Source organism: Podarcis liolepis (genome assembly GCF_965112155.1).
Source record: "Podarcis liolepis genome assembly, chromosome: 9".
NCBI lineage: Eukaryota > Metazoa > Chordata > Lepidosauria > Squamata > Lacertidae > Podarcis > Podarcis liolepis.
In genome coordinates this window covers 54,196,961-54,211,967 of record NC_139564.1, presented here as the reverse complement: position 1 = coordinate 54,211,967, position 15,007 = coordinate 54,196,961, and the positions used below count along the sequence as shown (strand labels likewise).

General features: G+C 40.5%; 1 protein-coding gene across 5 annotated transcripts in view; it reads right to left on the bottom strand.

Annotated features, from left to right (window-relative positions):
- Positions 1-611: 611 nt before the first annotated feature.
- The window catches only part of PDGFRA (platelet derived growth factor receptor alpha), a 55,361-nt gene continuing 40,965 nt past the window's right edge, over positions 612-15,007 (bottom strand). For all 5 annotated transcript variants that reach the window (XM_083459817.1, XM_083459818.1, XM_083459815.1 and 2 more), the window contains exons 16-23: positions 13,934-14,100; positions 11,082-11,197; positions 10,685-10,807; positions 9,667-9,778; positions 8,839-8,938; positions 7,544-7,649; positions 6,727-6,962; positions 612-5,296 (exon numbers count right to left, since the gene is read on the bottom strand). In XM_083459817.1, the coding sequence (XP_083315943.1) occupies positions 5,149-5,296; positions 6,727-6,962; positions 7,544-7,649; positions 8,839-8,938; positions 9,667-9,778; positions 10,685-10,807; positions 11,082-11,197; positions 13,934-14,100 (1,108 nt within the window). In that variant the 3' untranslated portion in view covers positions 612-5,148. The remainder of the gene's footprint in view (positions 5,297-6,726; positions 6,963-7,543; positions 7,650-8,838; positions 8,939-9,666; positions 9,779-10,684; positions 10,808-11,081; positions 11,198-13,933; positions 14,101-15,007) is intronic.

The window sequence follows — 15,007 nt, the reverse complement described above, 5'->3', positions numbered from 1 at the left end:
ATCAAATACTTTCCCCCCTCACTGTAGCTCTTTTGCCATATCCCAAGGATTCCGACCCTCAGCGGATCCAAAGGACCTTAGATCCAGTGGATCCAAAGTATCTGGTATCCTGCAACTCCTCATTCTGAGGCTTTCCCTGTTCTGTGTCCGGTGGGAGAAATATTCAGCATCTTACCTGCTACCTCAGTTCAGGGCCGCTGTCACACTGGACCAGCAGAGATCAGCAAGAGAGAAATCTATGCAATATCCCCAACTCCCCTCTCAGAAATAGGGTTTAGGATTGTACTCTGAAGCTGCAATCTTGGACACACTTTGTTGTTGTTTAGTCGTTTAGTCATGTCCGACTCTTCGTGACCCATGGACCAGAGCACACCAGGCACTCCTGTCTTCCACTGCCTCCTGCAGTTTGGTCAAAATCACTTAACTAGGAGTAAATCTCACTGAATTCAAATATAGGAGTTTCTCCCGAGTAGACATGTATAGGATCACACAGTGATGCTGCCAGTTACCATTTGTTTTAGAAGAGACAAACTGAACTGAGACTTGCATGGGAGAGGCCTGCTTGACAGGAAAGGCCCTGCTCTGAGCCAAGAGTAGAAAACCCTCCTAGGTATCTTTAAATTATATATCATTTATTGAAATATAAAGATCTTAATTTACATGGTTTTTTCAAAAAGACAAAAATAAGAACAGGGGCACCTGTATTACATTTTGTACCTATGGTCACTCACTCCAACTGGTTCTTCTCAAACACTTCACAATACCACCTTTATGGAAACTCTTTCTCGCTTTTCTTTATCATTCTAAAATATAAATTTTGGACATTTAAAAGTGCAACAGTTAGCGTGCCTGTGGAGTATATCACAGTAAAAACAAAAAACAAAAAAATATAAACAAAGGCAGTGATACAGCTTGTCATAAATGTTTTGGCAGTACTCTCAAAGTTGATATAAAAATACATATATACATATTGATGTATAACATCACCTTATCTTATGTCCCTCATTATATCATAGGACTGTTTGTACATTTGCAGACCACATTGTAAGGAACAGGGCCATTCAAAATGAGAAAGTTGTGTTTCACAGGCAAGGTTCGATTGTCATGATACAAATACAGAACAGACAAAGGCTGGGTATTTCTTTTCTGAAAGCTTCTCAAAACTGAGCCACAGAGAAATAGTCACTAAGATCCAAAACAGGCTTCCTCAACCTCGGCCCTCCATATGTTTTTGGCCTACAACTCCCATGATCCCTAGCTAGCAGGACCAGTGGTCAGGGAAGATGGGAATTGTAGTCTCAAAACATCTGGAGGGCCGAGTTTGAAGAAGCCTGTCCTAAAACAAAACATCAAGACAGTAACAAAATCCAGGGTTTTTCCCCAGGCTAATATTGAAAGACTAACATTGCAATCTTATATAGTTCTACTCAGAAGTAAGTCCCATTGAATTCAATAGGGCTTACTCTTGGGTAAGTGAATACAAGATTGCAAGCCTTAGTCTAACAGGTACCTCCTGCATTAATGTGTTGCCTTTGTAAAGTTTTCTGATGTGCAGTCCATTGCAGTGTCAGGAACTTTTCATAGGATTATAAATCTAAAAAAATATACTGCATATTTTGGTCCACAACTAGAACTTGGTCCCAGTCCAGCTATAGTTTCCTTGCCAAAAACATGTTGGGCATAACTAACATGAGAGAGTAGGTGGCGATAAATGTGCTCATCCACGTTGCAACGTAGACAGGAAATTAAAATGGAGCCCCATCTATGACTTGCAATATGGGCAGATGTGCATTGCAATGGGATCTGTGTTCACCTGAAGCAAGATATGGGATTAGCATGAGTTTGTTTTGTGAGATACATAACAAAAAGTACAATAAGAAAAAGAAAAACCAAGGTACGAATTATTGTAGCTTATTCTTTAGTGGCCAGTGAAACAGGAAAGCCTGCGAAACATGAGAAGACCTGATCCATGTGCAGTAATGTAAAACACACACACGCAAGTAAGGTGTCTGCAATTTCCATCCATTTCACCGGCACATTTGTAATAAATTGGATCTAGCAGAGAAGAATATCTCGAAGGCTTGGACTTACTCATTTGGCCCAAGTATTTGCACAGATTTATACTGGGCCCATTGCGTTTTGGCATTCAGAACCTCAAATAATTATTTACCACAGATATCCCTATGTGCACAAGGAAGCACATTTAAGTCCCATTAATTTTAATGGGATATGGTTCTGTGCTTTTTTGGGGAGATCAAATTGAGCTCTTTTTCACTCGTTCCACTGAAGCATCACTTGATGCTTCATGTTTAAGTTGTAGTTAGTTATTTAGCATCAAAAGAGATGGCTGTGTACTTCTAAGTCTGGTGCAAAGCATTGATTTACGCTGCATTTTTAATCCTGCCAGGTGCTCATCAACTGCTGTGGAGCTTAGTTCCAACACAGCACTTTCTTTAGCACAAGCTGCCTTCATCTGTTTGTCCTTTAACTATCACATCAGTAAAGTATGGAGCCATAGCTGTAATGGTAGGTAAACCTGCGAGTTTGGCACAGAGAAAGTTGTATTGCTCAAAATGGTTGCTCACCAATGGCCAATTGCTACCCTATGCTGCTCTTAGTGATATCATAAGAAATCCAGCAAACATCCACATTGGGCCACATTTGCACGAAGGAAATTCCAGATCAATTAATGCTCTGCCATCTGGTTTCAATACCAGGGACTCAGCTATACAGCTGCAAATAAAATGTTTTAAGCGTGTTTTAAGTGTAATATACAATGTGACACTAGATGGGGATGGTGAGCCTTATGGAAAATTCAATGTATTTTTTAAAACGCTTTTAAAAAAGCATTTTTGGAATGTTTTTTATATGTGTGTAGATTCCGCCCAGGTCTGAGTCTCGGTATGTTTTATTATAACTACACAGAATATGCCAGGAATATGTCAAGTTCCTTTTTCGCCACCAGTGAGCAACTGTTGCCTGCCACATACATGTCTAGGATTAAGAAACAGGAATTTTCGAGCTAATGGCACAGCTCTTTTGCAAGTTTACCCTGTGACATTTCTCTTTAATGAAACTCAAGCTCTGGATTTATGAAAAACATGGAATTTCTTTTTGTGCATCATACTTTCATGCTCCCTGTATGTCATAGACTGATTCCAGTTCATGATTTCCATAGAGTGTGACAAAATCACACCCTAGGGCTGCAACTCTATGCCCACTTAGCTGGGAATAAGTCCCATAGAACTGAATGAGGCTCATCCAGGAATGCATTGTAAATCATCACAGAAACACTGTCAGACACATTATATTCAGATTAAGGAAGGACTGATCTCAAACTATTGTGTGAGAATGACTAAAAGAAGGATCAGCAACTGCTTGGGGCCATTTTACACATTACAGAGACAGATGTGCCACTTGAATATACACACCACAGAGGTCACAGCCAATCCTATATTTTAAATGTATTTCCTTCAAAAATGGAACATTGTTTAGAAACAATTGCTTCACTCCCAATTCAGTGCCCATTGGTGTGGATGGAAAAAGACTCTTTACAGTCATACCTCGGGTTACAGTTGCTTCAGGTTGTGCGTTTTCAGGTTGCGCACTGCACCGAACCCTGAAGTACCGGAACAGGTTACTTCCGGGTTCGGCGGTCGCGCATGTGCAGAAGCACTAAATTGCGCTTTGCGCGTGCACAGAAGCGCCAAATCGCAACCCGCGCGTGCGCAGACGCAGCGCTGTGGGTTGCGAACGTGCCTCCCGCACGGATCACGTTCACAACCTGAGCGTCTGCTGTCCTTGTTAACGTCCAATGTTATAGCTAAAAACTTGACAAGGGCAAAAGGATCCGGTTCCATTTCTGTTATACCAAAAGTAGAACTTTTTGTTTCTTTCTTTCTTTCCAAAGTAGCTACATACTTAATTGGAAATCTCAGGCTCGGGAAGAAGCGTTTTCAGAAAGAGCATTTGGTGGATCCAATCCATTTGTCACATGCAAACCCCAAACAAACTTCCCGATGTGCTCTTTTTCTCAACCGCTCCAAGCAGCCTTACTATTGATTGATTAGCCACACATATTTTGTGCAATAACTTGAGGAACCTGGTTGCAAACGAAGGTTTAAAAATAAACTTCAATTTCTGAAGAGTTCCACTGAATCAACGAAGGATTCACCAGCACATAAATTCATTGCATTAGGATAGCTACTCTGCTAAGGGTGGATGCCATAGAATACATTAGCTTTCCCTACTTCCTAAACTAGTTTTAATTTACCAAAGCCATTAACTATCAAATAGAACAGTTGTTTCTTGTAAATGTATAAATGCTAAAATGCTTTAGTTCATTAGTTTTTTTCAGTACTGTGTTTTTAAGGAAGGGCAAGGAGTAGTTATAAACTATACTTAGTGATACTGAAAACAGCAGTAGGTAAACAATTATTCTTCTATGGTTATGAAGAGTCTCACTTGATTTACTAAGCTATCGTATAAGGTTAGAAATTACTGTAATTCCGTTTTATTTGTATTAGCTGCAAAAAAGGTTAAAAGGTTTCCTAGTACCAATTAGTTTGAGTTTCAAAAGTGGTTTTCTTTCTTTTCTTTTTTTGCATGTACTTCATCTCATGTGATAGTTCAACAGCAGCTTATGATGAGACTGAAGGAAGAAAATACAAAGAAGTCTTGAGTGGTCTTCTAAAAAAAATGCCTATTCCACATATGCCACAAAACATCTTGGTAAGGTATTTACATAATTACATGGGTGATGTTTCACCATAGTGGAAATGTTATTCATCTGAGTTGTGAATGCCCTTGAAACACAAATTGGACTGTCCATGGCCTTTTCCTTTATCCACTCACCTATCAGAACAGCAGATGGTACTGAGATGCTATGGAAGTGCTTAAAAGCTGGTTTCTAAATGTCTTCTTGTTTCACAAATCCGGGTGAGATCTTTGCGTCCCTTGTGGGGACACTTAGGATTGCAAGTCTCGACCATCTATGTTAAAGTGGTTTTCCTTAGAGAGTCAAAAATCCATGAGATATGTGTTGAGATTCTCTTTCTTTCTTTCTTTCTTTCTTTCTTTCTTTCTTTCTTTCTTTCTTTCTTTCTTGTCTCGCACCCCTCAAAAGATGTCCACTACTTCCTTCGGGAATTACAGGAAACTGTCCTCAACCAGTTCTGAGGAATCCATTCCAATGTCATCGATGATGTCAATATCCTCAATGGTCTCGTCCTCTCGCTTTACGAATGTGGAGCTGCTGGAACCAGTTTCGATGGCACTTTCTTCAGAAGTCTGGGAACTGTGTAAGAAGACCACAGGGGAAAACATTTAGGAACTTAAAAACACACTGTGAAGAACACATTCTTCAATTGTCTTGGGGCAACAGAAATCCTCCTTAGGAATTCATCAGAAGGCACATGCCACATAATTTTGGAGTCCAAAAGAAAAGTTCCCCAAAGAGACTCACTCTTACATGAAATGCTTTAATGCTGCAGTTTTTCCAGTTCTCTATCTTTGGGGAAACTTCTCCACATCAGCTTGCTTGCTGAGGAATCCCTTTGCTTTTGTCACAGAACCACTGCTCACTGCAGAGGATTCTGGGAGCATATCCCAGGTAGCACATTAAATTCATGCTGGTCAGCCTTGCTGAGCTTCACCATTACCATGTGCGGGAGTAAAGGGAGTTCTAGCACAGGTCTACACCTGATGACAAATCTCAGGAAACAAGGGATGAATGGAGCACATAGCTCCCCAAATCATAAGTCTGAGAAAGCATGAGAGTAGTAAAATACTATGCGGACTCCACCACTCGCTGGACAATACTGAAGATCAGATCAGCCACTAGTTCTGTGCACATAATGATAAATTATAATGGTAAAAAGCTGCCTATATTCAGCACTGAAATCACTAATCAAGGACAAATTACTTAACATGTTTTAAATCAACATTCTGGATATGCTGCCTCGAGTGGGAAACAGGGATACTTGAGGGGCTTCTTCTTTGCAATAGTGACCTGATCTACATTTCCCAGGCTAATGTCAATGTGGTTATCCTTCAGAGTTCACACTTCACTGAATTTTGCAGAGTTCTTGGCTCAACCAAGGGTACCAAAATGGTCAACAAAAATGTTGACATTTTATTATAAAAAAGTACATTTAGAAATGCATACTTAGAAGAAAAAATACATCTAGGCTTCAATCCAGACTCCTAGTCTGCTGCGCTGGGTGGGTGGGTGGGATTACGTGGGTGGGGTAGAGATCTTACCAGCCGAAACAGTTCCATCAGCAGAGTGGTGCCAGCAGGAATCCTCTGGAACAGAGCTCCCTGTTCCACTTGTGCCAAACTTGTGAGCAGGTGGAAACACAGTCAGAAGGATTCCCACCATTGATAGGACCAGAAGACCCAAATCGGGCACTCAGGGAGCAGAGAGGGACAGATCACAAGCCAGCCCTACTGCAGTCACTGGCATTGCATAGCTTCCCTCCATCTTCTGCCCCAACTGACATTTGGGATGACAAACGTGATGCTGACTACACTGCTCTGTCATGCTTTGTGGGAAACCATTATTTAAATATGTACTTTGTTGTAGATATTCTTTTAAGTTGCAGATCAATGTGAAAACAGTGACAGACATAAAATTAATAATGGCACAGAAATAGACTGATCCATCCAGCCCTAGTGGTTAATGATGTCGGGATTTAGGTCACAGTGAACTTTAATCAGGTGTACCTGTGCCTGTTCCTTTTGCTGAGCTCGTCTTCTGAAACAGGGTCAATATCCGGCAGGGGGATTATGTAGCCACTGTCGGCGCTGAGTCTTTGTTCATCAAATCCACTCTCCCTGTCCTTCAGTTTGTCTTCATTCTTGTAAGTGACTCCAATGTAGGTGTTGTCACAGTCCGCTCTCATGCGTGTGACAGCGGGATGGTCACTCTTCAAGAAGTCCAAGTGAATTCTCTCATAGCTCTGAAATATATATATATAACAAAATTGGTTGGAATTGTTTAAGGCTCTCCATTCCATACTTCCACAAAATAGGATCTTTATAAATCTCTATAGAACCTGGCATGATTTCCTTTCAATGATTTTTTTGCACATGAGTAGTGTTTTGTGTCACATGGGGTCAGAAGCGTCTTTTAAGGTAGTAGGGTGGGACTTCTGACCTTCGTGAGCCTAATTAAGGCCACTAGGCTTCTCCATTTGTCCTCTGGCATGGTTAGGCCCAAACCACACCCACCTGTCCTGACATCACATGACATCAGGTGCAGGACAGAGAAAGCTACAGGGCCAAACTGAAAAGAGAGGGAATAGGACTGACAATTTGTCACCCTCTTAGGCTACCTTCAAAATCTGCTGCTTGAGATAGGTCAAGCATCAAATAGGATCTTATGGTGGGGTTTTCTGTCTCCACATTTTCACCATTCTCTGCAGTGTCATCATGAAACAACATTTTATTTACCCCACTTAAGAGCCAAGAGTCAATGGCACAACCAAGCAATGTCTTCTTCTGAAATCCTAGAAGCAACCCAGTTTCCAAAAGGACAAACCTTCTTGTATTCTCCAGGCAACAGGTTCTCAACTATTTCGCTCAAGTGGTAAAAAGAAGGTCTTTTCTCGGGTTCACTGTTCCAGCATTTCACCATGATGTCATACCTGTGAACAGTATTGAGGCGGGAGGGAATAGCTTAATGATTTGTGACATTTAAGCAAATTGATGACAGTATAAAGACAGACATAATGAAGGGGAAGAGAGCCATAGAGGAAGCCTAGCTTTGCAGGTGCTGTGACAAATGCGCAAACTGATGAACTAGAGATTGGCTCAGCCATCAGTCTTGCTCCGTTCCCCATGTTCGGGTGGATTGTCTATCCTTTTTTACTCTTAAAAGTGCCACATGACCAGCCATGCATTTATCTGCATATTTGTCACCTTGTTTTAGAAAGGAAACTTTTGAGTGATGTTGTGGCATGATATTGGGATCCAATGCTGGAGATTCAGAAGAAGTTTTGTAGTGGGAAATAGACTTGCCTCATGTCCCATTGCCAAGGAATATCTGAGCTGGACCCCATGCCTTCAACATCTCTCCAGCCTGAGGAGGCTGTGTTGCCATCTGTGAGCTCTGATTACTCCAGCCCAGAAGCCTTAGCAGACCCCATTGCCTCCCCGGTGTCACCAGAATCAACAGCTTCTGAAGCTGGCTAAGCCCTTCAAACCCACTGGAGCTAGTTACTCAAATATTTAAACCTCGGTCTGTATTTGCTTGCCATTGAAGCCATGATTGAGCCTTCTCCTATGTCCCTGGTCTTCCCTCGCCAGAAGAGTTTGGATATTGCTTCACCAGAACCAGATCTCTGGGACCCTCCAGATGTAGCTAGACACCGTCAGACCCAGCCAGTATGGTCAATGGTCAGGGCAGCCTCTGCAGAGCTACATGTTCCCCACTCCCGCCTTAATGGAACCTGATCTCTGTTTGACATTACCTAAAACTTGTCCTCCTAGTTGTTGTCTTATCGGAACCTGAATTTGGATGTGCTTGAGTTTGCCTTGCTTCCCTTTTATAGAAGTCTAGCATCTGACTACCCTGCTCAGGCTAGATCCCCATCTGGATGAGACCCATCACCTGGGAGAGGAACGCATTGTAGGAGGAAAGTTAATCAGCATCATAAACAGCCAGGTTCTGCTGCAAACTTGCAGGGCTGTGCCTGTTTGGTTCCCAAGTTAAACCTGGAGAGGTTTAGGTATGTTTGGATTGAATGCTGTGAGGGCGCTTCTAGATCAGTCCAAGTGCTCTGTACATAATTTCCCTCAGGTGTTGTAGAAGAATGAGATGAAAAGAATACGTACACCTCACTGGTAGCATGGTCCGGTTTTGCCATTCGGTAGCCACTTTTAATTTTATTATAGAACATAGAATCAACCATCATGCCAGGATATGGAGTCCCACCTGAAAGTCAAGGGGAAATAGATGTCGTTATAATGTTTGTTGGAGTAAAATAAATTCTATGCATGGATTTGTTTTTCGAATGTTTAGGACCATATAGAACCTTTCAAGATTTTCTGAGAACTGCATGTTCCTCAAACCTTCTAGAACATTCTCAGTCAAGCTTTCAGATGTACATAAGGGTGAGGCAGCCAACCAGTCAGTTAGTGAGTGAGGTGTAAGAATTAAGTACAGTAAGCCTGCAACCTATGTGCGGGTTACGTTCCAGGATCACCTTAAACAGCAGGGATAAATCATGTTTGCAAACCATGCATCCAAGTTATAAAACGGGGCTACAAATGTAATTAAAAAAACAATACTGAACAAATGGGGGCACCAAACCTATTATTCTCCTGTGGTGAAATTTGGTTTAAGCCAAGACCTGCCCTTAAACATCTCTTAGAAGAAACATCGTCTAGTGGGGGGATTATATCATTTGTAGTTTGGATAAGAATCAGGATATGCAAGGTATCATCTAGTCAGGAGAACATGGTGTTCCTTTCTGCCTCATTAGGGATATGACCTTCTGCTTTTCTATATGTATCTTTGTAGTCAGTCTTCTCGTTGGATTTAAACATTTTGAAGGGGTTTGGCTAGCTTCTAGCCACATGCCTACACAGCACAATTGGCAGATCTCCAATTATTCATTGAAGTTCCATTCTTTTATGAGCCAAAGTAATGAGGATGCCTACCAAGAGAAAATATTTCCCACAGCAGAATGCCATAAGACCAGACATCACTTAATGTTGTATACAGGTTGTCGAAAATGCTTTCAGGTGCCATCCATTTCACTGGAAGGAAGGTCTGCAAGAATATAAAAAATCAATAAGAGTAGTTACTAAAACAATCATAAAAGGAGATGTTCACCAATAAATATATTTTAATTTGATTTTTAGCATATCTCAAAAGCTTGGGATGGGTGACAACATTAAAAAAATCCATGGAGATATTAAAATGCATCCTACATTGTCCCTGGCCACCCAAACACAACTGAGACTTTAAAATGGTTTACAGTACCACATATCAGTAGTATTGTCTGAAGAGGTGATACAATTTCCCATATTTTGGTTTTATTCAAATAATTTCCAGTAATATTATTTAAAATAGTGTGATTATGAGCCTTGCGTGGCATTTTGTCATTATGGAGACCAGTGCCAATGCAACCTATTGACTTCCACTGAATGAGTCAAATGTTGTTGTTGACTCTGAGTAGAAACTAATCCAGGAATAACTGGTTTGATAATTTTTTTTTTTGCAAATACTGAAAAATGCTCCAATTGTTTTGAGAAAACTTGTATGAGATGGGCAAGTAAGTGGGGGCGGGGAGAGATATATATCATCAATCTATATGCTTCTTATGCTATAGTAAATGTGAAGTCCTGTGCAAATCTTGCCCATTCTAATTGCAGCTCTGACAAGACACACCATACATTACTATAATTTGCCTGCAGAGAAGGAAGGGAATTCTGTGCAGCAAAATTCAACTGTTCTGTAATGTGTAAAGAGTGCTTTGATGCTGGTTGTGTTTGACATGAATAGGTTGATTGGAGACACTGGATGGGTTATCTGAATGTCAGTTAATTTCATTTTACACACACACACACACACACACACACACACACACACACACACACGATCCCAAAGCACTGTTTGCATTAGTTTATGGTTTCTAATGATGTAGTCTAAGGTAATAAATGTAAAGGTACATACACTGCCTTTAGATACATAGTTTGAATCATGCATGATGTCTCTAGCCAGACCAAAGTCACAGATCTTCACAATTTTTCCTTGAGCCAGAAGGACATTCCGTGCTGCCAAATCACGGTGAACACACTGTGGGATGCATAAATTACATGAGTAGAATGTAGGCACAGAATACGAACACGTAATATTTCATATTGGAAGGAACTTCAGAAAGCATGTGTGACAAAAAGCGATTAATTGGGATACCCTGGAATAGATTCATTCAGTATTGCAACCCTAAAACTCTAAACTCTAAAACTCTGTAGGTTGCTCTTTTATAAAACACATTTTAAAAGTTCCCCAAACAAAACAAACATCATTTAAAGCTAGGCAATCCCTTCACTGTTTCCTTTTAGACACTCACATTTTTAGAAGCTAAGAATTCCATTCCCCGTGCAACTTGGTAAGTGAAGCTGAGGAGGTCCAACAAAGTGAGGCCTTCTGAATTGTCATCGGAGAGGAGGTTCTTCACATCTAGTTCTGAGTAGGGAAGATGAAAAGAAAAAACCATCTGAAACATGAAGGTGCATTGAAAGCATACATCGAACAGGCAATCTGCTTCAGTCCACCATCTTTCCAGAACGTATCTGTTTGCAAGGAACTCACTTGAACTGAGGGAAAGTTTGTTTTTAAACTACGCAGAGCAAGGGCAGCCATTGTGGTTGCTGAACTACAGTTTCCATCAGCCAGTGGTCAAGGATGATAGGAGCTGAAGTCCAACACCATCTGGAGGGCGTCATACTGACCGCCCCTGACATCAGAGAATAAACAGATACTGTATTTTCTTGCATTGCTGCTGTCTTCCTACACATAGCCAATGACATTCTTCTCCGCTTTCCCTGGTACCAGCACTCCAACATCTCCTTCCAAAACATTTCTTCAAAACAAGCGGCTCTCTTGTACATTTGCATCAATCAGCGATAGACACTGCCGTAAAAAAAATGGTACAAAAACCAAATATAGCTGTCCTTTCTCCGCTGATTATAGACTTTTTCCAAGAAATTGTAGGATTAAAAAAGTGCCACCTACATATTATACAGCTTGTTTTTGTACTTTATTCCAGTTGTGGTTTATACCCAAAGCAATGATTTAGAGATGGCATAGCCTTGTCAACTTTTTTTATATATACATCCATTTTTGTCTCTTCTAGCCCCGCAGAATTCTCATGTTCCTTGGTTAACTATTTGATGGGGACCATTCAGTGCCATCCAAAGACCAGTGATTCTAGGAGCAGTTATCCTTATTTTTGTCCTGGAAAATGATGGCAGCAAACTGCCTAAAACCTAGCTATTCAATTACCCTGTTGGCTCAGTGAAATACGAGAGTTGACTAGCCTCTTAAGCCCAGGTCTGGAAAAGATTCAGATTCTGAGACCACAAGCCAGGAGTGACCCAACCTGTTTTGAATGCCGCAGATCAGATTTCTTAGTCAAAGGACAGTAAAAGGGATGAGTTAGCCATATGGGCCTTTCCTAACCCTCAATTTAATACTCTACAAATCATTTGGGAGTGTTCTATATGAGGGCAGTGAGGCTGCTGGAAATGAATCCCTAACAAATAGCCCAGCCAAATGGCTCAAACTTCTGCTGAATCCAGAAAGGTATCAAAGCTACTACAAGTGCCACGTATGACACTGGCTTTTTACTAGGTATAATAATAATTTGGTACCATTCCGCCGACCAACTTCCTTCACATCTGCAAGAATGGTCATTATGGTGCTGTGTGGTGGTGGCAAGGTGAAAGGAGCAGTCTACTTTCAGAGGATCTCTGAATTCCTGCAGCATTTTTATTTATGGATCTTCACCAATGTTTTTGCACACAGGTATAGCGAACCTACTGCCTCCCTCTACCTCTTAAGGAAGCAATAGCAACTTAACCAACTGGAGGTCGAGTAAGCCCTGCCGCGCTGCCCTGTCACCCACTCCCGCAACTGAGATATAGGCCCATTCATTGATTCCGCTTGCAGAAACCCATAGTTCAAGTTTTCTTCTCCTTGTAAAACCTATCTTCTTTCAGGTTTTCAAGTATATTTGGCAGGGCGAGTTGCAAGGGGTCCGCAACTAGGGCCAGGCGAATATATCAATTTTGATTTCTCATTTTTCCAATTCCACATCAGTTTGTGATTCTTTTTTTAAAAGGGCCTCCTGAAATTCCATCAACATTTATTGCAAATTTCTCCCAATATACACATTTTTTAATGGAATTTTGCCCAATATACATATGCATTGTTTATGTTATTTTCAGTAATATGTGCATTTATATGCACATTTACCCCAGTACATGCATTATCGTGTGCATTACTTGGTGGGAGAATTGCACTGCAAAATTCAGTGTGAATTTGGAAGGTTGGCTGTGTTTGTTATTGTACTTATCCTAAACTTAACCTAATGCAGTGTTTATAAAAAATGATTTCCAAATATTGTTAAAATACAATAACAATCATGTAATGTTTATAAGATTTTTATTTTTTATTTTTTTACATGGGTATATCTTAACAATTTCCCCCCATGTTTTATCTTACCTTGTGAACTTGTAATTTTATACTGGGTACAAAAATCCACCTTTCAACGTGAACCAAATCAAATATCTCCTCCATCACTACCCACAACAACTCAGTTTACTTTTGGACTCTGCTTATTTAGAATAATGGAAATAATAATCTAATGATTTATTTTCTGTGTCAAAGTTTTCAGTTTTGAGGAACCAAAGGAACCAAAGCAAAGTCTGAATAAAGACGCCTTTCACAACAAGCTAAACGTGAGCTACAACTTTATGCAAGAGGAATCAATAAAATAGCAGTACTGGCTAAATGCAGTTGTCACAGAAACATTACAAGGGCATTCTACTTTGAGAGGATGTATTTATATTTATTTATTTCCTCCCCCTGCCCCTCTGTGCTGTCTTTCAGGGCAAAGCTTCCCCATGGGAACTTGCATACATAGTAAAAGCATGAAAACAGAAACACCTCATTACAATAGAACTAAACCAGCTGCCTAAATAATGGCATGGACCAGCTCCACACGCCCATAAAAAAATCAGCGAAGAGGGAAACAATGTAAAAACTAGCAGCAGGAAACCATTAAATAATCAAACTCAGCTCAGCATCTCACTTAAAAAGCAGATAAAAATAAGTGGTGTATCATGTGGGAAGCTTTCCATGACTACTTGGGATTACGGCAGAATATTAGGCTTATATTAGAAATGCACCTTAACTTACCTGACACATATTTTTTCTTATACGAAGCAGGCCTATCATACAATGACCTTTGGATGTCAGAATATTTCGATCTGTCTTTCCTTTCTAGCATCGGCACATACTGCATCGTCTCTGCTTGTTTCATATCCATATATTCGCCATTGTTTTCAAAGGATAGGATTACATAGCTGGAATGAAAGCATAACAGCAACACAGAGAAATAAGTTTACGGTGGGGATTTGTGCCACATTCATCTCTACTCATAAAACAGAGTAGATATACAGTCGTACCTTGGATCTCAAATGCCTTGGCTCCTGAACAAATCGGCTCCCAAACGATCGAAATCCGGAAGTGAGTGTTCCGGTTTTTGAACGTTCTTTTGGAAGCCAAATGTCCGACGGGGCTTACAGGGCTTCCAATTGGCCGCAGGAGCTTCCTGTAGCCAATCAGAAGCCACACTTTGGTTTTGGAAGTCGAATGGACTTCCGGAACAGATTCCGTTCAACTTCCAAGGTACGACAGTAGTTATAATATGATCCTTTCCCTCAAAATTAAGAATGACCTGAAATTTCTCAGAAAAGAAATTTCTATCAAATTAAAAAACTTTCCCAGTAGTATTCGACTAAGTTTTGATCAGAGTGGACCCACTGAAATTCATGGGTAAGTTAGGTCCCTTAATTTCAACAGTTCTGTTCTTAGTTGAATAGCACTCTTTGTTTTTTTGAGCTTCACCTGAATTGTTGGAGAATTTCAGTCTTTCTTCTGGAGCATATTTGGTGGAAAAGGCAGATTTATTCTAGGTGCAAAGGTGGATCTACTTTAATACTGTTGTCAGGAAATTGGTATTTACTCAGAGCAGACCTACTGAAATTAATAGACCTCATTTCGCCATATTAGTTAATTTCAATAGGTCTATTATGAGTAAAACTTAGTTGAAGACTAAGTGGGTTCAATGTCTACACCTTCCAGTTCTCCTCAGCCCATTTCATCCTCCAACATGAACCCACAATAGTGTTTCATTCAACATTAAACAAACCAACATTTTCCAGGGGGAGGGAATTCTGTGAAAAACTGCTGGACAATTTCACTGCCCCC